The sequence below is a fragment of the Eublepharis macularius genome, chromosome 5 (assembly GCF_028583425.1).
Source record: "Eublepharis macularius isolate TG4126 chromosome 5, MPM_Emac_v1.0, whole genome shotgun sequence".
Taxonomy (NCBI): Eukaryota; Metazoa; Chordata; class Lepidosauria; order Squamata; family Eublepharidae; genus Eublepharis; species Eublepharis macularius.
In genome coordinates this window covers 148,491,262-148,516,683 of record NC_072794.1, presented here as the reverse complement: position 1 = coordinate 148,516,683, position 25,422 = coordinate 148,491,262, and the positions used below count along the sequence as shown (strand labels likewise).

The 25,422-nt window shown below is 42.3% G+C and overlaps 1 protein-coding gene across 2 annotated transcripts; it reads left to right on the top strand.

The window, feature by feature from the left end:
- Window positions 1–19,641, top strand: UBE2V1 (ubiquitin conjugating enzyme E2 V1). Of its 2 annotated transcripts, none has more exons than XM_054981925.1 (4): window positions 1–106; window positions 13,720–13,868; window positions 16,315–16,440; window positions 17,699–19,641. In XM_054981925.1, the coding sequence occupies exons 1-4, from the start codon at window positions 85–87 to the stop codon at window positions 17,843–17,845; spliced, it is 444 nt and encodes a 147-aa protein (XP_054837900.1). In that variant the 5' UTR covers window positions 1–84; the 3' UTR covers window positions 17,846–19,641. The 2 variants fall into 2 exon arrangements, with proteins under 2 accessions (XP_054837900.1, XP_054837899.1); XM_054981924.1 differs by lacking the exon at window positions 1–106 and adding an exon at window positions 1,318–5,416.
- The last annotated feature ends 5,781 nt before the right edge of the window (window positions 19,642–25,422 follow it).

The following is a 25,422-nucleotide window of genomic DNA, read 5'->3' as shown; positions in this document are numbered from 1 at the left end:
CCGCCGCTGCCGCCGCCGCTCACTTCCCGCGTTGCGGTGACGTGGGCGGCAGGGAGGCCGGCCTGGCAGCGATAGCGGCGCAAGATGGCGGCCACCACGGGCTCGGGTGAGCGGGGACCGGGCAGCCCAGGCCAGCCTGGCCCGGGGGAGGGGAGCCGGCGGGCAGCCCCCACGGGAGGCCGGAGGCTCGCCCCTTTCGGGCCCTGGCGCGGCGCCCGGCGCTGCAGAGGCGGGGCTGGCCAGCTGGGTGTGTCGGGGCCCGAGGGGCGGTGGCCGAGGAAGCGCTCGTGTGGGGTGCAGGGCTGGGAGGGAAGCGCGGGGGAGTAAGAGGTCGGCCCTTCCTCCGTGGCGCTGGAGGGCCCCTCATGGCAAGCCGGTGGGGCGGGGGAGGCTCCGAGGGAAACGGGTTGTGCAAAGGGGGGGAGTTGAGTTGGCAAAACGGAAGAGACTTGGTAAGCCATTTGAGATCCGTAGAGCTCCCCCGGCTAAGGGCAGTGTACCCTTGAATGCATATGGAGCGGGGTTGGTGGTTGGCAAAACGAAAAAGACTGTAGTCAAGCCAGTTGAGCTCCATCGAGCTTCCCTAGCTAGGGGCAGTGTACCCTTGAATGCATGTGGAAGGGGGCAGTTAGACTGGTAAAATGGAAGAGACCGTAAGTAAACCAGATGGGGTACATAGAGCTTCCCTGTTGACATGTGAAGATAGTATATTAGCTAGCAGGATTCGAGTCCAGTGACACCTTAGATACCAACAAGATTTTCAAGGGTTTTGAGAGTTAAAGCTCCTTTCTTCAGATACCTTTTTGGGGGAAGCTCATTATTTAGAATAGCATAATAAAACCTGATTTATGTCGTGAGTGTTGCCAGTCAGTTCCTCCTTCATAACATAGTTTCAGGTAAGTGGTCAGCCCTTGAGCAGCAGGATTGGAGTCCAGTGGTGCCTTAGAGACCAGCAAGATTCCCAAGGTATAAGCCTTCAAGAGTCAAAGCTTCCTCCTTCAAATACAGTCGTTTCCCAGGTTAGCTTAGTTTCCTGTTCAGAGGTAGAATACCTTGAAGTATATGTGGGTTGGTTGGAGTATGAGAAGAAGAAAGTATGTCCAGGTTCACTAAATGGAACGTCCATAACCAGAGGCACAGCCCCCCTGGATATGTGATGTGAGGGGAAAGGAGGATTGTATTAGCCAGGTTGGCAAAATGGAACCTTAAAATCTGGAAGCAGTTCATCTCTGGATAAGCAGTTGGAGGGAAAGTGTGGGGAGGGGGTGAATATTGATGAGGTTAGCTAAATCGAATCTCAATGTCCAAAGGTGGTATATCTCAATGTATTTGGGAAGAGGAAGGGTTAGGTTGGCATATGGGCAGAGGAGGTTTGTTAAATGAAAGGAGGTTAGTTATTAGTCAGGTTAGCTAGATGAAACCTCCATGTTCTGAGGGGGCATACTTCTTAATGCCAGCTGCTGGGGGGGGGGGCAGATATTAAGGGAAGCCTTTGTTCCCTATGTCTGCTTTTCCCTGTGGGCATTTGACTGCTAGCTGTTGGGAGCAGGTTGCTGTGCCTGATAACTTTTAATCTGATCCTGGAGAGGTTTTCTTATTTATTTTTTAATCGGAGGTGTGTGTTGAGGAAGGTTAGGTAGAAATGGTAGTGTTTCCTGGATTGGGGGTGTGGGAAGGAGTGAGATAGGGAGGCATGTATGAGTTTTGAGAACTGGGGTGAATTTCTTTATAATTTAGCTATGTTTTGTGTGCTGTGTTTTTTTTTTACTAGGATGGCATTCTAGCCTAGTGTCAACCCCCCAGAATGGAATAGCCATAGTGGTTAAGAGATTAAACTGTATATTGGGGATGGGTGTTCCTTCTTCAAATCCCACCCTTCTACAAGCTCACTGTTGGCTATTAAGTAAGCACCTGTCTTTCAGCAACAATGCCCCCCCCTGATGTGAGCTGTATGGCTAACATAGTTTTTCTTTACTATTTTGCATGTCTAGTATAAAAATCACTAAAGTAATGTATTAAATTACTTTGTAAAAAACAAAACACTTTGCGGGGAGCCCCTACTGTGTCATTCACCTCCGCTCCCCTAAGCACAGTTTGGTTTCCAAGTGTAGGTGTTAACAGCAGAGAAGGAAGGTGATCAAATAATGGTTGAATTCTTTTGCTGTAGAGTGGTTTTGAACAAATAAAGGTATCTTATACGGACAACAGGTCCTTGTAGCACAGTATTTTCTATTCTGATTGGTTAATGGCTCTCCAAGAGGTCTTTCTCAGCATCTGCTACCTGATCCTTTAACTGAAGATGGCCAGGGACTGAATCTAGGATCTTCTGAATGCAGAGCAGGTAATGTGTTATCCTTTTCTGGAGTTTGGGTTTCTTTAAGGTCTCCAGGAGAGGCAGTGTGGTCTTGTGTGGAGGCAGCTGAAGCTGGGAGATGTGAATTCAGGCACGTCCTGTGCTGTGGTTTAGAGCAAGTTACTGTGTCTCAGCCCCAGTTTTTTCCTCCTGTAAAATTAAAATAACAGTGACCTACTTTGCGGGGTGGTTGTGAGGTAGATACAATAAAAATACAACTCAGATCTGAAAACTAAAAGCTCTTTTAACTGGCACCGAACTGTAGCAGCAGCAGTATCATAGGCTTTTGCTTTAAATATGGGGGTAGAGAAATAGAGGGTTTCCTGCACTGGAATTTTCTTTGGAGCATTCAGGTGGATGGCTGGTATTCAGTTGCTGATTGTTTTAGATGCTGAACTATCTCAGTTGGGTGCCCAGTAGTAAATTTTACCTTAAGTAGATACTCCTAAAGTAAAATAGAGCTGAGGTAAGAAGGGGTGCTAACATCCTGAAAATAACATTGCGGAATAGAAGATGTTATAATAAAAGAGTCATACAATTGGAAATGGAGGAGGCAGAAGCCATGTCCTAGGGTAGAAGTCAGGGATGGCACATTTGTAGAGGAAAGAAACTAGTTTTCATGATCAGAACAGAGGGTGTGCTTCATGGTAGAAAGGTAGCACCTGGAGGCAGAGGAGAATCCTACCAAAATATAGTTGAAAGGGAATAATGTCATTTATTATTAGTCTCTGTCTACCACACACACACACACCGCACCCCATTCCTGGCCCACTTTTTAACTTCCGCTGCACTTTGTTTTTCACCCAGTGGTTGTTATTGTGCAGCCAGGATCAAGATGCAGTTGACATTAGTTGTGGTTTGAGGGGCTTCCGTTTGGGATGTATGAATTCTTGCTGGAATTATAGATAGAAACATGGGGATTACAATTTTTAAAATGCTTATGCAGTTTCTCATCTTTGTATAGCCAAAGCAGACATGAGGCTAATTTGATTCATTTTTTCTGACCTACAGAGAGTCTTGGAATTGCCCTGTAATGCATTTTTATACTTAAGGAAGAGTTCTGTCATCTTTATCAGTGAATTGTGCTAGCGTTGGCATATTTATTTTAAGGAATATTGCTTAATTATTTATCTTTCATTCTAATGCTCAGGATAATTTTAAATCCCTTTTAAAAGTTGCTTGGGAAGTGATTATCTTATAAAATGCCAAAGTGACCTTACCTTCATTTGTCACTGATACAATAATCAACTTTCCTCTTAGGGCTTATCAACAATACATGCACATCCTTCTGTATTTTTTGCATCTGAGAACTAATCAAGGCATTTTAAAAATTACACACAGTTTGACAGAGGAAATGTACAGTATACAAATCTGTTGATTTAATTACTCTACCTTTCCCTGTCATAATAGGTTAACTTTGTTAATAAAGCTATGTTCCAGATTCCATGAATGACGGCAAAGTTGTGGACTTCCATTGTGCAAGAATACAGATTTTTGCAGCTGTTATTAGAGCTGTAACCAGTTCTCTATATGTGCATATAAGCACACTTCAAAATGAAAGATTCACAAAATAAAAGTTAAAACTAATTTTAAAGAAAAACGGAGCTGTTTCTGTGTATCTTCACACCAAGTCTCTGAGATAGTCAAGGTTAAGACTGGCCAGGGGTTACGCAATGAGCTTCTCATCTTGGGTCCAAGTCTGACACTTGAGGCACTTCATGGCAAAGTCTCCTACCTCTGTTTCCCCCCGTCAATTAGTTTTGTTGAGCAAAATGGGTTGCCAAGCCCGGAAGCGTATGCCTGCATTATGAAAGCAATTGTCTTTCTTATAAAACCTGTATATAAATAACTAAAAGCACCTTTAATCTTAAGGCAAACATCAAAGTCTTTTTTTCTTTTCTGTACCAAGATTTTCTACCTTGCTAGTTTAGAAGGCTGAAGTTGGTTTTACTTTCAAGTTCTTTTTTGAAACATGAGTGCTGTGGCGCATTTGACTACTGGTTTAAATATATGACACACAGGAAATAATTCTTGCATAAGGAAATGAAAAGCAGTCCTTGACTTGTAACTCTGCTCTTCACTTCTGGTTTTCAGGACAGAAGTAGGGGTCGCAGCATTTTGTAAAATGGCAGCTAATTACTTAATCTTGCGTCAGGACTGCATTTGGTTAAGGCCTGCTCTATTTGTGTTACAAATACCTGCTTTTTCACCAGTCAAAGTTGAAATGCTGGCATTTTAATTCTTTTAATTTCCCCCCCCCATTATTCAGACTTTTATTGTTTATATTATTTAAAACGAATATAATAGAGATTCTGCAAAGCCCACCTGTCTTCTTTCCACACCCAAGCTCCCCAATTTTTTTTAGGAGGGGGCGGTTTAACAAGCAGTGTGGTTACCAGAAAGGCAGCTAGGAATAATGTAAAAGAAGAAAAACGGAAATGGACTTCAGGAAAGAGAGAAAGGGACATTGTACTACCAAAAAAGTCAGTTAACATATGGGTTGATTATTCAAAAAGATAGAATGCCACCTATAATGGTGAGAAACCCTCTGACACGTTCACGTTTATATGGCAAGATTTTCTCTAAGCTCTCAGTAATTGCACCGGTACTTTTGGTGTTATACCATCACCGTGCCAGCAGAATGCCACCTATTGTGCATTGGTGTACTAGCTGGTGTGTTCTCCCAAGCACTTAATGTTAAGGGAAATTCTTGGATTGGACTCTGAATAAATCTGATGCTGATGTGGGACTTCATGTCCTTTCATCCCGTCGGGCCTATATTTCCTTAATCCTCTGCAGCTGCTGACTTTGCAATTTACAGTTGGCTGAAGGAGCAAGGCTAATGACTTTCTTCTGTCTTGTTTTTTCTGGATTGCTCTGAGGTCCTTCACTGAGAGATACTGTAGGAAATGTACTTCCCGCCTGTCAGGGCAGCAGAGATCCGGCTTCGGTGAGTGGCTTCCACATGGTGGAATAACAGTGTGGCAAGCCGGAAATTGTCAGCTACCATGCGTTCACGTGGTAGTGTTAAGCGGCTGCAATGGACCTGCCAAGAGGCGTTGAGTAAGTCTTTTTTGCAGTAAGGGGGAAAGAAAAGTAAGCATATCGCATAGTTATGATTTGAAAAGGGAAAAGAGCACTGCTAGATTCCACTCCTTCCTTTCTTGCTTGCTGAATTTTACAGGAGGGGAAGAAAAGCAGTCTGAATTACTCTTCCATCTGGCCAGAGCTTCTCTGAGCTCTTCTGGTTGCTCAGTTTTGCTCGTGGAATAGCACATCTGTGTATTAACAGTACTACATATGTCTCTTACAAGCATGCAATTTGAAAGTAAGCAACAGACATTGAACTGTAAATGTAGGATATTTGGCCCTACAACATAGATTCGCTGGTCTTCATTGTTTCTGTTTTACACAAATATTATAATCCATAGGAACAGATAGAATAAGAGACAAATCAGAAGTTGCCACTGCTTTTCATAGGATAGAAAATGGTCCTGTACTAGCCATGATAAGATGTGATCTATAAAAATGAAGCTATTTGAGAGCCTCTGAACCAAAGATTTTAGGGATTGAACTAGGAACTTTATATATGCTGAACATGCACTCAGAAATTAAGCTACGGCTACAGAGCAGTGGCCCTTTGGCCTGAAAGCTTTTGCAAAGGAGAGGGGAGTCCTTGTTGCCATATGCTGGTTGGCTTCTACTTTTGCTTTCTGTTCCTTGGTATGCAGCAAGTAGTGGAGAAGTCAGATGAGTTCTACAACAGATTCCATAAATTGTTGAAGGCTTTCACGGCCGGAGAACGATGGTTGTTGTGGATTTTCGGGGCTGTATAGCCGTGGTCTTGGCATTGTAGTTCCTGACGTTTCGCCAGCAGCTGTGGCTGGCATCTTCAGAGGTGTAGCACCGAAAGGCAAAGATCTGTGACACAGAGAGATCTCTGCCTTTTGGTGCTACACCTCTGAAGATGCCAGTCACAGTTGCTGGCAAAACATCAGGAACTACAATGCCAAGACCATGGCAATACAGCTCCGAAAATCCACAACAACCAGATTCCATAAAGATTGCTCCTTTTAAATGTGCTAGTTCATACAACAGGCAAGAGAGACCCTTTACAGCTTTAGGCAAGGGGACATTATTCTTTGTGATGCTGTGCAAATTCTGCTAGGGACATGAAGTTGAAATTTACATCATTTCTGAAGGGCAGGAATACAAAAGGAAGTGACACATTCATCCATTTTGTAGCAGTAACAAGTTTGAGGTTCCAAAGTGTGCATTTCAGCTGGTATTAAGGTTCATTTAGAAGGCTCTGCTAAATGGAACTCTTAATGCTGAATGTTTCAGGTGGGTAGCTGTGTTAGTCTGTAATAGCAGTGGAACAAAATTTGAGTCCAGCAGCACCTTAGAGATGGAACAAAATTTTTGTGAGTCAAAGCTTTGTCAGTGGACAATTTTGTTGGTCTTTAAGATGCTACTGGACTCAAATTTTATTCTAATGCTGAGATTGAATTTGGGAAGACATTGCTTAGTGTTTTGTTGATGTAGTGAGATGACTGTGATTCTGGAGCTAATTCCACAGAGCTGAAGGTAGTTCCCATTTCTCAGTTACTTATTTGCAATTTCTAGTTCTTTATTTGCCAATCCAAACACAAATATTGAGGAAAATTGAAAAGCTTTGAACTCTAAAATAAGGTTCGGAGCAGAGCGTATCATCCAATTCCACATTCAGGAAATTGTCACTTGTATTAGGAAGAGATATGAATAAGGAACTGGAACAGCTCCATGCCCTCTATGCCCCAAAAGAAGGCTAACACCACCATATCATACAGTTGTAGCTTGTATTGAGAAGGTTTTGTGTGCAATTTAATACCAGTTTTTATGCACAATTTTAATACACATTTTATACCAGTTTTTGTACACGTTTTTTTATACCAGTGTAAGACACAGTACTGATGTTTGGTTTCGCATCTGAGAGTGTCTCCTGTAATAGAAACAGCAGTGCCCTTTTTGTTCTTGTCAGCAAGCTATGTCAAAACCACTTTGGCTTGGGACGTATCCTTGTTCTGCAAACCTGGGAAGTGGAGGGACTTTTCTTGGGAGTGAGCCAGTGAGGAGAATGTGAAGGGAGGAGGAGAAGCAACTGAGTAAAACCTTGTGTTTAAGGGTCAGAAAAATGTCTTTGCAGGGGCCTTTGCCACTGCTGGACCTAATCCTCTGGAAAATCACAGTACAGTCAGTTGTGAGCCCAGCTTGCATGGGGTGTGTGAAATAATAAAATCATTGAAGAGTGGAATCAGAAGAATGGAACTGAATATTTGTTTCTGAGACTTCTTGTAAAGTCTCCCTGGTATTTTGAGTCTCCCATGCTGGGGGTAGGACATCAAATTAAGGTTCATCATGATTGACGCACAGCAACAGTGTGGTTGACAAAAGGATGTCTTTTCAGAATATCACTGAAAACAACTTCTGTGGCCTCTCTGTTGCCATGTCCACTCCTGAGCTCCGTTGTTCCTCCTGTCCATCATAAAGATGTCAGTGACCATTCATTTTGTAAAGAGTCCAGTAGCACCTTTAAGATTAACCAACTTTATTGTTGGTTAGTATCAGGTGCTATTGGACTCTTCACAGCTAACTCCTCTGGATCATTCATTTTGTGTTTATGAAAACAAATAAAATGTTCTCTGGTGTTATATGGATTATATCTGCAGAAGAGAAGATCTTACTAGTTTTTATGTGTAGTTGTACTTGTGTTATGCTGTTGGAGTGAGGACAAGGGATGCATTCTTAATTTTTCTTTTAACTATATGAGGAAGTATACAGAACATCAGGATTTTTATTGTATATACATTTGAATAAAATAGATAATCCTATGTTAAAAATAAGAGATTGAGTTAGGAATATACCTAATGTCATGCAATGAGATCTCAGCAGGGAAGTACCATGTGCCACATGGGTCAGTGCTTCTGCATGGACTTTTGACTGCAGTGCTGATAAGCAGCATACGTGGTATTCTATTGGCAAATAAACGAGGGTCCAGTTGGTATGTGCCACTGCATTTTTAAAAAGTGATTCCGAAACAGATGTTGAAAGGGTGTTTTATATATACATCAGATTATTTCAGTCATCAGATGATACCTTCAGTACAATTCAGCATGGGTGATGAAGCAGTGTTGTGTAGTGGTTAGAGTATTGGACTAGGATTGGGAAGACCCAGGTTGGAGTTCCTGCTCTGCCATGGAAGCTTGCTGGGTGGCCTTGTGCCAGCCACACACTCAGCCTAACCTACTTCACAGGGTTGTTGTGAGGAGGGATGGAAGAACAGCGTCAGCTGCTTTGAGTCCTCATTGGGAATAAAGGTGGGGTATAAATAAAAGTAAATAAATTCCAATACAAGCACTGGGCATAATCTAGGTGCTTCCAAAAGTTATTTTGGGGTGGCGGAACCAGTATTTGTATTGGGCACCACTGCGTGTCTCCTTGTAGGGATATCCTCTGGAATGCGGGGTTGTGTGATTCATAGTGATCCAAGGATTGTTTTGGGGTGCAGCTGCCTGTGAATTTGTCTTGGCAGCACCCCACTTTGGAACAGTTAGCACAAGAATTGGGCTTTGGATCAGGAAGTAGTACAGGTCCACCTGGAGGGCAGAGTCCCTAGAACGTTGGGGTGTATGATATGTGGTCCAACCCTTATTTTGGGATACGGAACTTTTCAGCTCCCCTCAATCTTTTGTGTTTGAATTTGCAAATAAGGAATTGGAAACTGGGAACCATCTTCAGCCTCGTGCTAGTTTCCCAAATGGCTTTTGAAGAATTAACTAATGTGAACATCGATCTTTTCTGAATAAGTATTTTATAACTGTTGAAAAAGCACCTCTGTATGCATACTGTCATCATAATTCTGGTTTAGTCAATATCTACCATGGGAAGATCTTTAGGCTGGAGAGAACAATTTAAAAAAAAATAGATGTGCAGCTTCTTCTGTCGTGGCAGACCTAACTTTGTAGGACTTGGTTTGAGGGTTGATTTGCAAAACCTAAATGCTATTTCCAGGGAAATGTATACCCAGGAGGGCCTCCTTGCTAAGCAAATATCTAGTCTGTCATACTTCCTCTGAGGGGGGAAGGGGGAAGCAAGCTGTCTCTCTTGTTGCATAGTGAATAGATTGAGGCTCGTGTCATGTACTCACTTAGTTTCAAATTTCCACATACTGGATGTCTTATACTGATTCAAACCAGTGGTCCATTTGGTTCAGCGTTGTCTATTCTGACTGGTAAAGGATCTCTAAGGTCACAGCAGAGGAGCTGTCTCAAGTGCCATAGACTGAAACTGGTACTTTGTGTGTTTTCCGCCACTGAGCTGTGGACCATCTCAGTATGACCCGACTTTCATTCAAATGACATGTTTAGAATGTTTTTGCTACTGACATTCTGTGACATTAGCTTCAAATGGGTCAATTCTAGGTTACTGCATAACTGGTTTGCACCCTTGGGTCTACCACTGATGACACCACCACTTTGTTGGTTTAGATTAAAAAACATGAAGTAGGAAAGCATAGAGGAGAGAAATAAAGGTCTATACATATGTAAAAGTAACTCTCTTTTTGTAAGATGTGTTAACAGATCTCAGCTTCGAAAAGGCTGGAGACTATTGCTTTACAAGATAGTTAAAGATGTTCAAAAGAATTAGTATGGAAAAAATAATGAAAATAATCCAGAAAGCCATTTTGCAGCCTCCCCCCCTCCCCCCAGTAGGAGAGGAAATTAATAGCATCCAATCAAAATAATGGGTAAAATTAAGGGAAATGCTATAATAGGTGCTTTATTTTAAGATTCTGAAAGAAAGTTGTTTTATAAGTTGAAAGAAAGAGATGCTGCCTTTAGTGGAAAATTAATGAATCACTTTCAGTTACTAACATAAGTTTTTGTTTGTTTGTTTGTTTTAAAAAAGATCACTTTCAGAAAATTCAGGAAATGTAGCATATAATTTGTGCTTGAATCCACTTTATGAATTGTGTTTCAGTCCAGGTTTCAACTTGGTTTGGGGAATAAAACTGCTGGTCACCAGGACCATTACCTGGAGAAAGACTAGGGCAGAATGTTGGTACCCTCTTGATTCTCATGGACATTCCAGTAACTTTTTATATCCTAAATTGGTTTGGCTGAGATGCATTTTGGGGCATGTTGCTTTGTTGTCCTTAGACCCACCTGACTGATTTCAGAAGGTGGTGTTGGGGAACTGCTGTTCGAACCGTTTGTACTTGTGCTGTGGAGTCCTGCAGTGTTCCAGCTTTGTCCCCTGTGTTGTTTAACATCTATCTGAGGCTGCTGGAAGAAGACCTCTGCAGATTACAAGTAAAGCACTACCAGTACGATGGTTGCACATGGCTCCATGTCTCACAGCTTTGCTGAAAAGGGGGAAATGGAAATTTGGATGCCTCATCCATTTATGCTGTTGATTGGTAATTCAGCTAGCCTGTTTAGATGGGTTTGCAGTTCCTTAAAGGAGTAAGTCCACAGCTTAGGCTTGCTATTGGACCGATGCCTCTAGATGGACACTTGGATATTTTTGGGTACTTTCCATTTCCCTGAGTGGTGGAAAAGTCCAAGAGCAGCATCAAAATAACTGGTGTGTTTCCATTGAATGAGAGAATGCTGTAGATTTATGGTGGTGGTGCTGAAGTTTGCTTTGCTTACTAATATACAGGTAGCGCACAGGTGGGAGCGAATGGGCCACGCCTACAGGGCACCATGTTGGCTCCCACCCACCCCCAATCACATTGCAAGAGTAAGATTCTGTGTTTTACCTTTCAGACAATTCATACCCCTCTCTGCCTCTTTTAAACTACAGACTTTCTCTAACACTGCACACACCTTCACCCTCAGCTTGGGATCTGTGGCCTTCTCCAAACTCTGATTGGTCCTTGGACAAGAGCTCTCTGCAGACTGAGCAAGCTTCCACCGAATAAAAATCTATAGTTATTAAAGAACATTCCTTTGGACTCCCATCATGTGCCACTAAACCCCATAGCAATAGAGTTACTGACAGTACTTTGACCATAGTCTCACAATGCATCACGTCTGGCTGTTAGTTCTGTTAATCCACATTTGTGCTCCAGTTGCAGCCTTTCTTTGACAAGTTATCCATACTTTGATCACATCAGGTTAGATTGCTGCAGTATATTCTGGAGGTGGGGGAAACTGCCCTTGAAAACAGTTGGGAAACCTCAGTTGGATCAAATAAAACACATCTCAGCAGTAATTAAAGACCTACGGTAACTTCCAGAAACCATTTAAGATGCTGGTTCTTACCTTTAAAACCTTCATTGGGTATCAAAAGGAGCTGCCTGTTCTAATGCAAACCTGCCCTGTCAGTTTTCGTGGAGGCTTGCTTTGTGTAACGCCCCCCCCCCCCCGCCAACACACCCTTCAGAAATGTGGATATTTATCAGAAGATATTTCCTGTTGTGGCACCTCAGCTTTGAAACTCCGTTCTCACTGCAGTTCTCCTAGTGTCAAACCTGTTGAGTTTTAAGAGGTAGGCAAAAACATTTTTAATTTCCCAGGTATTTGTCTAGACAGTGCTGCCTGGCTCTGTCTTCAGCATTTATCTCCCTTATTACTGCTGGGATACTTATTGGTGGTTTTTTTATTGATGGCCACTTGCTCTGACTCCGTAGCATTGTTGTCTCTGTTCTTGTCTTGGCAAAGGTCTTGTGGCTGTAGTTTTAGAATGTGTAATTTTACAATATGCCAGCTTTATAGGTGATTTTATAGTGCTGCTTTTGTTTAGGTTTTATTATAGTAGTTGGTTTTTTTTAATTGGTGGAGGCTGCTTTGGGAGTCTTTTAATTGAGTGCAGAATAAAAATGTTTTGAGCTGGTGTACCGTATTCTGCTGGGTGGTTGGAAACCTGCCCTTTTTATATTGATGAAAGATATTTTAATATGTTAGAATAGTGGTTATCAAACTGTAGGTTGACATGACAAATAGTCATGTTCTGGGATGATTCCTGTATTTTGTGCTGGGGAGAATGAAAGTTGTGTGAAGTTATTTTTCAAGTGGGTCTGAAAGAGTATGGCAAGTCTAGAAGCTTGTCCCACTTCAAAAAGTTTGAGAGCCACTGCGTTAGAATAAATGTAAGACCTACCTGTGAACTCTGAATTTCTGAAGAAGCAATATGACGAGTTGTCAGGTGAGTCTTCTTCCATTGCAGAAAGATTTAGTGGAAGGGGAGCCAGTGGGTCTCACCCTCTGTCTCCAGGAGTGGCCAGTGGTATGCTCTGGGGCATCCACAAGCAGGCCATGATGGAGATAGCTAAATGGGATCTATATGGTCACAGGCAGTAGAGTATATGCTGATAGGGACTAACAAGGCATGACTGTCGCAAGCCCGCCCCACACAAGTTTGTCTAATCTTTGCATTACATTACAGTGGCTTGCAGTACAGACCAAATGTCCTCCTCAGTGTGTGTTGGTTGAATTATTGCACACACAGTGTGTTCCCTCCCACTAGGTAGCTAACAATGCAGGGGGGAGGGAAAGTCGCATGATGATGATGTCATGTTCAGTGTGTTACACTAGAAGTTACTAGTTGGTATAAGGTTCTGCAGTAGAAATTAAATTCTAGAAATGTTCAGTTTTCCCCAGTCTGTTAACCATTATTAGTCTTAATGTTCGGGAGTTTCTGCTGGTGAGAGTGCACTACTACCATCTGAGGAGCAGGGAGTGATTTTCACTTATTTCCTTTTTGCAGCCTCTCATAGCACATCCAGCATTGTTGCGGTGGGGAAGGGGGGGCAGTGATGGGGTTCCAGTGTGAGAGCTAGTGTGGCGTAGTGGCTAGAGTAATGGACTAGGATCTGGGCGACACAGGTTTGATTTCCCACTCTCTCATAGAAGGTTGCTGGGTGCCCTTGGGCCAGTCACAAACTCGCAACCTAACCTAGCTCACAGAGTTGTTGTGAGGGGAAGAAATGGAGCCAAGGAGAATGATGTAAGCCGCTTTGGGTCCACATTGGGGAGAATGGTGAGATATAAATGAAGTAAAATTAAATCCCAAGTCACAAGCAGAGCTTTACTTACCGATAACCAATGTAACTTCTCCGTAAAATCAAATGGACCTCTTCTGCATGAGTAAACTTTAGATACAAATTGTTTAACTTTCAGAGCATGATATCGTCTTTCACTTACAGCTTATGCTAATTAAAACAGGTGTACAGTAGTAATTTTTTCTTCTCTTCTTGCGCCTCTTAACTGTGCCACTTCTAACGATCGAAGCATTTGGCGGAATTCCTGAAGCTGCCATCCAGATTGCTGGTCTTATGATGTTCTCTTTACAAAAGCTTCTTTCTGATATATTTTTTAAAGGTGTAAAAGTTCCTCGTAATTTTCGGCTGTTGGAAGAACTTGAAGAAGGCCAGAAAGGGGTAGGTGATGGGACAGTTAGCTGGGGTCTTGAAGATGACGAAGATATGACGCTTACAAGATGGACAGGCATGATCATTGGGCCTCCAAGAGTAAGCATCAATAAAGATATACTGTGAAAACACCTGATTTCCCCACCAAAAATGTTTTTAATAGATTTCTGTTGCATATAATTCACAAGTCTTCTTTGCCTGCAAGTTACTGTGTCAGGGTGGTCATATAGAATGAACCATAGAGTGTAGAATGTGGGATGAAAAGTTGTTCTAAAGGCCTCTCACCACAGCCCCAAACAGAGTCCACAGTATAAAATGGAGGCAACTTTGCATGCTGATAAACTTGAATGCAAGTTGAAGATGACCGCCTTTAAACTCCCCCCCAAGTTTTGATGTCATTTTGATGTAATTGGTATTTAATCCTGTGGTGCAGTATCTGAGCATGAATAATGGAATCATGAAAAGATATTTTCTGTTATATGTTGTTTGGGACTAAGGAATGGAGGAGAAGGTCAACTGTACAAATTAAAAATCACCTTATTTCTCCTCTGTCAGAATCAGTTGCAGGCTGGTATGTCTTCTGCTCTGTAGATGAGCTCCCTGTGCATTGGCTGTATAGGAACTGTATGGTAATAATACCTCTCAGCTCGTGGGAGAAAGATGACAAAGAGATGCTGCACAGTGAATCTGAAAGTCTATAGGTTGCATTTAAGAACTCAGTGTGCATCTAATGTAGGATGTGATACACCTGTCCTGCCTTTTTCCGTGATCCCTTGGAGAAATCTTCTGAATAGGGACGTCCACTTTGAGTTATGGATCCAGATTTTCAATTGGGCCCAATTCAGGATGTTTTGGCCTTCCTGAATCAGCCTCAGCATTGCTGAAGTGATTCGTGAATGCCGAAGCAAAGCTTACCAAAGCATTTTGGAACGCTTACATTTCGGGTAGCACAGAAGCAATGTTTCCCTTGCCGTTCCTAAGGAACGCCAAGAGGAAACAGTGATTCTGCTGCTAGTGGGGGCTTCTAGGTGGCTGAGGGTGGCATTTTGCAAGCAAAATGCACCAAACCTGGAGGGGACCTTCTCCTAACCCTCCTCTCAAGACCGCCCCCTCCAAGTTTCAGGGAGATTGGACTTCGGGGGACATGTTATGGGCCCCCAAAGAAGGTGCACCTATCCACTGCCGATTTCCATTGTTCCCTATGGGGAAAATTTGGGGCAGGGGGATCCTAGGTGGCTGGGGGTGGCATTTTGCAAGCAAAATTCACCCCCAGAAAAATTCACTTGACTGGACCTGATGCTGATGACTGTTCCTGGAGGAGACTGGTTGGAGAGAGATTTGTTTTCCTTTGGGGGGAGGGGGGATTTTCTTAGTGTGATCCTCTGGTGGTTCTCTGGTGTGAAGTTGTTCTCCTTTTATCAGTTTGGTTGAGGGGGGGAGCTTCAGTTTACTTCTAGTTGCAAGAGTATCCCTTGTTTCATATGGTTTTGTGTATTTTAAATTAAATTTTTCTTAGTGGGATTCTCTGGTGTGAAGGTTGGTCCTCATAGGGAACAATGGAAATCAGCAGTGGATGGGACACCTTTTGGGGGTGGCATAACATGGCTCCCTGAAGTTCAATCTTTCTGAAACTTGGGTGGTTGTGAAAGGAGGGTTAGGAGAGGGTCCCCTGCAGGTTTGGTGCATTTTGCTTGCAAAATTCCACCCCCAGCCACCTAGGAACCCACCTCCTGAATTTTCCCCATTAAGAAAAATGGAGATCAGCAGTGGATAGGGGCAGCTTCTTGGGGGAGGTTATAACATGGCTGCCCGAAGTCCAATCTCCCTGAAACTTGGGTGATCATGAGAGGAGGGGTGGGAGAGGGTCCCCTGCAAATTTGGGATTAATAGGGAAGAAAATGCCCCCCCAGGCCCCCGGATAGCTGGGAGCAGCATTTCTCATTGGAAACAATGTCCGAATCATCCCTAATAATCCTGAAGCAGTTTAAATACCCGGGTTTAAATAAAAATTTGAGTTTTCCTGAATTTTTTCCCCACTTCAGGTAAATCTGAAGCAGGAAACCCGAATCTCTTTGGAGTGCACACCCCTACTTCTGAACATGCCCCTGATAAATCATGTCCTATCCTCCGTCTGAGTTTGGATCCTACTCTGTAGGAATAGAATGCTTAGCTTGCAAGAAGGCTTGGCAATTCCCTTCTTCTTCCCAAATGGATTGAGGACTCATGGCTTTCTGGGGAGAGGGCAAACTGATAATACTTCCAAGTACAAGCAAAAGTAGATCCACGTTTAGATTGATCTGGTGCAGTGCCCGTTTGTAGCTTCGTCCTCCCCCCCTCAGGTACAGTTTTCTCTCTGCCCCCCACCGGTGACCTGATCATCATAAAACTGAACCAAATGTGCTTACAAGTAGGTGGGTTTATATAGTGGACATACACTGTTTCGTTCAGATCTCTTTCTAATGCAAAACAAATTATTCAGTAGATCACCCGAAAATGCTCCTTCTTCAGTGATGGACCTCTTGACACAGATATTTTTCTTTTTCAGACAATTTATGAAAACAGAATATACAGCCTTAAAATAGAATGTGGGCCTAAATATCCAGAAGCACCTCCGTTTGTAAGATTTGTAACAAAAATTAATATGAATGGAGTAAATAGTTCTAATGGAGTGGTAAGTGGGGGGGGGGGTGATTCTCCTCAATGCTAACATTGTTTATACAAGTATTGTTTATAGAAGAGAAAATCATGCATGTAAGGCTGTTTCCACCTAGATATCTTTTGCTGCCTTCTTGTCCTTCCCACAGCACTGTTTTAGGGAGTGCTCACATAATGACACAACTTCTTGTGGTTTTCCCCCACTTTGCTGTGCTCTTTCCCAAACCTGGTTTGGTAGAAACTTGTTGGAAAGACCACAGTTGACTTGCATTTGAACACTCTGTGGACAAGTGATGTGTACACACGTTTTCTGGTCCTGCCCACATCGCTGTTACCTTGCTTCAAGCCCTGCAGCCATCATTTCCCCCATTTGACACAAAAGGGCCGGGGGGGGGGGCGGCTTTTAAAAACCAAGACAGTAATTGACCAGTTGCACACCTTTCCCCTGACAACAAGAACTAGAGAAGTTTCTGTAAAGGTGAGAACTAGCAGATTGTGATAATAGATCATATAATGTTGTGCTATATTGGTTACTGATTTTGTTGTTAAAAGCCCCCACCCCCTCAAAAAGCATGTAGAAAAATGGCAACTCAGGGCAGGGGGTGAGATGAGGAAGATGCAAGGGGGGAGCTGCTGCGTAGCTTGTTCTGTTGGCAGCGTAGATGCCTCTGTGTTCACAGCAACAAAAGCTATATGGAGAATTGTTGCCACGTGGAAGCGGCCATATGGTCTTAGAGCTTACACTTCGCACTTAAAAAGAAAAAAATCATGCACCTCTCATGCAATATTTTGTTAGCGTTAAGTATAAAAGTAAACTTTGTAGAGCTGTCTGCTGATGAAATGATTATTAATCCATCTGTTAATTGATTCACTTTAAATCAGCCCATTACTTTAACTTCAGTATAGATGTCTAATACATTGAAGCATATATGAGAACATAATTTATGGATCAGAGTTGTTCAGTGATAGAAGGAAAAGCCACCCTTTACATTTATTATAGTAACGCACCAGAACAACCAACCTCCTATACAAAATGGCTGTCAACTTCCAGCCCACCAAATAATTGATTTTCATTGATTTTTAAAAAAAAATGTTGCTATTTCTGCTGACAAACTAGTTAAGCCCCAGGCATGATTCCAAAGAGCTTTGAACAGCAGGCAAACACTAGTGGTGCATTCTTTGGATCTTGGCCACAGTATTTTTCCCCCTGTGTTAAAAGGGAAACAAGGATGCTGTTTGAGGTTAACTGCTATGGTTTTTGTGTTTGTTTGCAGGTGGATCCCAGAGCCATATCAGTTCTAGCAAAATGGCAGAATTCTTATAGTATCAAAGTTGTTCTGCAAGAGCTGCGGCGTCTAATGATGTCTAAAGAAAATATGAAACTCCCTCAACCACCCGAAGGACAATGTTACAGTAATTAATGAAAGCAAACAGGAAAAAAAATCATGCCCCTTCATTCAATTTAAGCTCTCTTCATTTTCCACAGTAGTAAATTTTCTAGGTGCATCTTGTAGACCTCCAAGTACTGGAAAGAAAGTTCCCATGCAAAGAAAAGCCTCTCTTGACATACTGTAAATGATACTAATTTTTTTTTTATTTTGAAAATAAGTTGTGCTATAACAAATAATCCTGTCATGTGTAACCACTGTCCACATAGTTGAACTTCTGGTATCAAGAAAAGCCTGTTTAAATTTATTAACTGTCAAGACCAGTGTGGCACATTGAACTCAACTGTGAAAAAAGCATACGTCACACAATCACATAGCTGTGTGCTCGGCCGGGATTTCTCTCTCTTCTCTCTGCGCATCCCCTACCCCCCAGCCCCAGCCTTTCTCTCTTTCTCTTATTTGCAATGGAGTGGGTGCTCAGGGCTGTTTATTAGAGTAGACATGAAGGGCACACAGTCTGCAAGGAAGCTTCCTTGCCCTGGCTCCTCCTGTGAAAGAACAGGGGCTGTGGAATTTGGGCAGCCTGCCGTTCTTTCTAACAGAGCTCGGGCAGGGGTACTTCTGGCAAGGGATTCTGCCTGAAGGCTTCGATTCCCAGTTCTGCGCTGGGCTTTATAGGACTACTAATGGGATGTGGTGGTATCTTCAGTCATCCCTTCCTATGTAAAGGCTGAATGTCTCTAGTGTCGGGCGTGTTTTGCTTTTTTAAATTTGCCCTGTTAATCTGAGGGCAAGCTCTTCTTTCTTACCTTTGGCAAAGGCACAGATTGTATTTCTGCACCATCCCTTTCCCAATAACATGAGCCTTGGGGTGAGAGTTCTTGGGGGTGGGTGCTTTCCATGTGTCCCTTTTCCCTTCCTGTCAAAGCTGGGGTGCTGCTTTCTTTTTGCCCCTGCTGTGATGCTTTTACACCCCTGGCCAAAAAGAGTTTCAGTGACTGGCAAAGCTGCCTTTTTTTTTTTTTAAAGCTATGGATTTAGTCTTCACCAGCCTGGGAAAATGAGAGTGTCTGTTTTGGCTTGCCAGCATCCTTCCCTTCCTGCCCTGTCACTCTGCTTCCATGCCCACCAGGCTGGCCATGGCTGAGGTTATTAGACACAGTGAAAAGAGCAGTCATTTACTAGGATCGTTCAAGCCAGCTAAGAGTGGCCAAATATTACAGGTGGGGAAGAAGTCTCTATGTAGAAATTTGCAGTAAGCCCTCCGGTTCTTCCCCTCTCCACCCCCTAGCTGAATGTCACTGTCGCCTCTTGAAAGCCTTGTTAACTGCTTGTCTGTGTGTGTGTGTAAAATGGCCCTATAACAGACAAATTGACTCTGTGGAGAGAGGGTTTTGTTGCAACACTCTGGAAGGATGAGAAACGCCTTCATAAAGAACAGGACGGCAACACCGTGCATAGTGGGTTAGGGACCGCCATTGGCATTTGCTTCTGGGCAAATCACTTCCTTTTTGGACTTCTTGTTTTGGACCACTGACTGCTGAAACGTGGATGCAAGCTTAAAACGCAAACAATCTAGTGTGCCCTCCTTAAGTTTTATGGGGAAAAATTCAGTGTTTGTGTAAAAAAAAAGTCACATTTAAAAGTAGCAGCTTTCAAGTCAATGAATAATTGATGTTTCCATTAACTATTTTGAAGAAAATATTAGTTGTAAGGATTTAACATCCTCTGTAATTAAAAAAAAATTAACAGTATTCCATAAGCAGCCTTTTTATTGTATCAGACCATTGCCTGATTTTAATATAATAAAAAAGTGTGCATTAATATTACTGTACTGTAACAGCAATTATGTTTAGACATATCTATTGAGGTTGGGCACAGAGAAAGTTTCCGCTTGTTAATGGCACTTATGCAAGTGCTTATACTTTTCTGAGTTGTCACAGTTTTATTCCTACCTAATTTGATTCTGTTTCCTGAGAAATTTTCCGTTTTTGTTTGGAATGAAGAAGTGTAGATGAAGAAACACTGGATACTGAACATGGGATGTGCCCTCATCTGACTCGGTCCCAAATATGAAGAGGGATTCCAAGGGTGTTTAAATACATGCAACTAAACATGAACAAACTGCACAAAATTAATTTACAGTCTGGACAATTTGACAAGTGAATTACACGTTCATCACAAGGTGATCTGTCTACACAGTGTTTCTAACTAAGCTATTCCTTTGGCTTTGCAGACAGGTATTCCTGGCCCAGTTTCTTTCTGTGTGCTGTTTCTTTGTGATTGATAGCAGAAAGTGTGATGATCCTGTTGATATGTTCTGTGTTAGATGCAAAAGTCGTAAAGGAAAGCTGGAAAATGTGAGCTTGCATTCTGAGTTTTAGCAGCGTCCTTGAACTCTTTTTTTTCTAGCAAGTAACTGCGGTTGCAAGAAGTGGAAACTCCCAGAATTAACATCAGGTGATGAGTTAACATACTCGTGGGATTCTTGTACGCCGAAACCATGATAGGTGAACAAGTTCTGTTATGCCATCTCGTTTGCATGCTCCATAGTTGTATCCAACCACACAATTCAGAGATTTATGCTGATTCTCTTCGTTTCTACTGCAGACCTCCATTACCCTCTGCTTTCTCTGAGATTTGGCTGACCATTATCAAGGAGAAGTGGGGGGAGTGCTCAGGGGCTGATGGGCAAAGTGGGAAAATCCCACGCCACACTTGGTTGAATTGCCAGTAGCAATAGGAGACAACTGTGGTAGTACTTGGTTGAGTATATGCCTCCGCCAGGAATTAATACTATCAAAGTGATTGGATATTCTGATGTACCTCTGAAGGTATGATGGTCTTGTAAACTGTACTGTAACTAAGAACTTCACCAGTAGAGGGTGCTGATGAACTTTGCAGCAAACGCACAGCAAAATTTGCGGTGGTTCAGTCGGTTTTTCTGAGCTGAGTACATCATTTTCTGATTTAATTAGTTCAACAGCTTTGATATAGCCTTCAAGCTATAGGTTGGAAGTGGGGGAGAGTCCTATTTAAAACACACGTGCCGTGAGAAAACTCAGAAAAAAATGCCAAACCAAACTCATGCATTTGTTTAGCAGTTTTTCATTCTAAATGAAAACTGCATTTTTTATAATTTGTGATACTGACTAACTGTTATCCTTACCAGGTGTCCCATATGCCCTTTGATCTGCTCTAAGACTGTGTTGAGTGTTAGTCATTGCAGACAGGATAGGCATTCTGCTTCCCTACTCCAGTACCTAACAGGCTTCCTGACCAGACCAAGATAAACTGGGTCATGATCTTGAAAGATCTCAGCATTGTTGGACCTTGGGAGCAAGAGACTCGATACTAAATTCGTCTTCTCCAGTGACGCTTATAAATTCAAGGGTGCCATGCCAACTGTGGCCCTGTTCAAATGTGCACCTGATCAAATGCATACTGCAGGTCATATGTACAGCACGTAATCTGTGGACAGGGTAGCTTGTAATGACTCCATTGTGGATTGGGTAGTTTCCTGATTAGATGTTCGGGGCTTGATAGCTTTCAGAGTTGGAGAACTAGTTAGGACAAGGCTAATGGCTGGCTGTTCAGTTGTGGTTCTGCTTGTTCTCTGAAGATGGGATTGCCATGAGCTATTGACACTGTAGCCCCATGTACTCCCTTCTACTGGTTAGAACTGGATTCACCTTTTGTTTTTTGGAGGAAATAGAAGGTAGTGGAGACAATTACTACAGCATGGAAAGTGGCAGGAAACTAGCAAGGAGTCTAAGTGCAGCTTAATGGTCCATTTTCAAGATCCCTCACAAGAAGCTCCCACTTTGCAGCTGTCATTGAGTTGTCCTTTTCAGGAGGGGGCTCTTGCAGCTTGAGATGGAGAAATCAGCCGTAGGTTACTGCAACTTATTTGTGAAGTACTTGACTAACAAAATTTAACACACCGAATGTAGAGTGTCCATATTGGAAGCATCTTTAACTTCTGGTAGCATTTGCGTGGATGAATTTCTCTTATGGATGCCCGAGGAAGCTGACTGGATGATTGGACAACTGCTAGCATGATCAGTCCCTACTCCTCATGGCTGGTAAAGGTTAGCTGTAAGAGTCTAGTTGTTTTGCTCACAGTGGTGTTGAATGTCTCATTGGGAGAATGGCATTTTTTTAGTTTGGAGCGGATATGTAGTCAGTCAGTTGGCGACACCCAGTTCTGTTTTCTGTTTTTTTGCAATGTGGGTGATGAGTATCTGGAGGTGCTGATAGACTAGGAGGTAAGCAAGCAACTCCTTCCAGATAGGTTTTTGATGTCGGTAATAGGGGACCTTCCCTGGCCTGGATAGCCCAGGCAAGCCCAATCTTGTCAGATCTTGGAAGCTAAGCAGGGTCGGCCTTGGTTAGTAACTGAATGGGAGACCTCGGAAGAAGACTGGGGGTAGCTATGCAGAGACAGGCAATGACAAACCACCTCTGTTAGTCTTTGCCTTGAAACCCTGGCAGGGGTGGTCATAAATCAGCTATGACTTGACAGCACTTTCCATCAATAAGGGGCCTTATTATTTAGGTTTTTATCTTCTGGGTGTCATATGTGGTTTTCCTTCTCTCCATTTCATCCTCACAACAGCCCTGAGAGGTAGGTTAACCTGGGAGTGGGTGACTGACTTGAGATCATCCAGCAAGTCCAGGTCTTTCCAGTCCTTGCCATCAAGCTGACCGTTACACCACACTAGTTCTTATGGAATTTGCATTTTCAAGGTGGGGTCAGGTTCTCTCTTAAGGCAGCCCAGTATACAGCTTGAATTCAGCACTGTTCGTCTCTCCCATTTTTCAGTTCCTGAAAAGGAAGGGTCGTGCCATGTTCATGCATGCTTCTAGATTATACTGTTACCTTAGCCAGTATGTGGGGTTGCTCTGGAAAATAGTTTAGGCACTCAGCTGGCCTCAGATGTGCCTGTGGAATTGCCAACTGGTGCAAGCCATATTATGCTCGTGTTAAGAGAGCCTCACTGGCTACAGTTTCACTAGCTTAAAGTACTGCTGTGGACCTCTTAGAGCCCTGTAACAGCTTAACATTTGGGTACTTTAGAGAGAGCCGCCTCCCATTTGAATTTCATGAAGCACCTGCTCTGGATGCTTTCTTTAGCCAGAGTGAGGTTGAGAATGTCCCAAAGAGCAGGGCCACCTCCATGGTAGCACCCTGTCTGTGGAATGCCTCTGCCCTTACGTTTTAAAAATATTTATAGTCCACATTTATTTCCTTAAACTTGAGGCAGCTAACAAAGCAACAACAAGTTGCAAACACATAAAACACCAATATAACAATCAGGATAGAAACAGTACAACCAAAACAATTTGCACTCCAAACACCCTTTGGAATAAGGCTGTTACAGGAGGTTAACATGGGCTTGCTTCTGGTCTTCAAAAGCTGATGAAATCCTTTAACTGCTTGTAAAGATTAAAAGCACTCAGCTGGTCTGTGTATATTTTAGTGTTAAGTTTTCCCATCGTTTTATTATTTTCTGATGGCTTTTAATGATACTTTGTGATTAATTGCCAAGTGGACTCAAAAATTGGTAGAACTGAAGAAATAATGGATTAAGCAAATGACTGTTCTCCAGTGAGAAAGTGCCGTACTTTCTCCATTTTTAAAAAACTAAAACCTTGGGAACAGTAGCAGTCAGTGGACATGTAACTCTGCTTAGGATGATGGTGCTTATCTTCTGTTTCAAGAGACAAAAGCCAACCTGTCAACATGGTGTTCATTCTTTTTATGATGTTCATTATTTTTAAGGTTGTGGGGTTGGCATGAAACTACCAATTAGTATTAATTCTGAACCATTTTAACTACCATCTTCCCACAAGCATCTTAGGAATTGGAACTTGTTGGCGGTTCTAAGAATATTGTGATAAAGAGAATTATTGTTTTACTTCATTGCCTACTTTTCTCAGTGAAACTCAAGGTGGATTACAAAATATAAAAATAATGCAATCAAACAGCATTAAAACCCCAAAGAACATTGCAGTAGTACCCAAATTAGAAAATTAGAACAGGATACAAAAAAGTGTAAGGTATTAATTCAGAGACTACAAAAGCTGAAGACAACGTAGGAGGAGCAAAGTAATGCCTACAATAAACAGTACAGTAGACTACAGTCTTTTCCCTTTGTTCCCTCCTGAACCATTCCACTAGACTATCTTGGCCTCAGATACTCTGGGGAAAAGGAAAACCAGTTAAGTCTGAGAGTCGTGTTGAAGTGCTTATCATCATCAACATATATCAATGTACCCACTGGTCTACATATCTTGTGTTCCTAGCTGGTATTGGAAAAATTGTACAATCTTTGGAATGGGCTATCGTATAGATGCAAACAAGAATAATTTGCATTTTCCTATCACAACATTCCTTTGGAGACTGAACCATAGACAGCTGAAGAAACGCACAGCGTTCCTGACCTTGAAATGAAGGTCTCTTAAGAAGTGAGGTGCGCACTGGCCTTCATGTGTTGGATGGGAGAATGGGATCTTGGTACATTGCACTACAGTGACTCCCTTCCTTACCCAGCATAAATTTGGTATGAGGAGAGATTAATCACAGCTAAATTCTGAGCAGAGAATGAGATTAATGCCAAAAAAAAAAAGTATCCCATCTCCTTCCATTCTTTGTCTTGAAAACTTGCTGATTCAGTAGATATTCAGCTACTGCTCTTAGTGCTACAACATTGAGCCTTGTAAATTGCACCACTGCTTTTTATTTCTTTTAATACCATAATTTCCGGGGTGAGAGGTTGGTGTATTTTGCAAAATCATGCTTGAATTATGTGAATAAGGTGGGGTGTGTGAAGTCTTGCGCCAAACATATGAACAAAGTTGGGAAGGGGGATATGCTAATTTTACCTTTTGTGTAAAAAAGCCCTGCATATAATGCTAACCAATGGTTTCTTTATCGCTATAAGTGCAAGTGGTTTTTTAAGCTACAGATGCATTTTGAGGAAAACTTCTAATTTAATAATATTTCCATGTCTGCCATTAGTTCAGTATAAAAATGTGGGTTTTGAAATTAATTTTATATTAAAAGTCCCTTGGGAAAAGGTTTCAGAACAGTTGGAATTTTAAATAACCACACATCTGTACATTTCAGCAGTTATTTGTTAACTTATACTGTGCCTTTCTCTCCAGTAGGGAACTAAACTTACTGTATCCTCACAACAACCTTATGAGGTAGATAAAGTTGTCTGTGTGTGACTGGCCCAAGGTCACTCATCAAACTTCCATGGCAGAGCCAGGATTCGAACCAGGCTCTACCAGATCTGACACACTGTCTACTATACCACACTGAAACTTATCTGAGTCCTTTTAGATGAACCCTAAAAAATCATTTATGTTTACTGTAATGGTTTTAATATATCACTACATCATCTTGGTTAAGGTAATGCATTATTAAGGCCATTAGGAAGTTGACAGACAGTGCAACATTTTTACTATCAATTATGCGGCCCAGAAGTGGAGGAACACTACTGGTGCGTTCCTGTTTTGCACAGCAATAGCAGCCTCATGTTGTGTATCTACTTTTTTAACTTAAGTTTCTCCAGTAATTTGTTGAACAGGGTGGTGGCTGT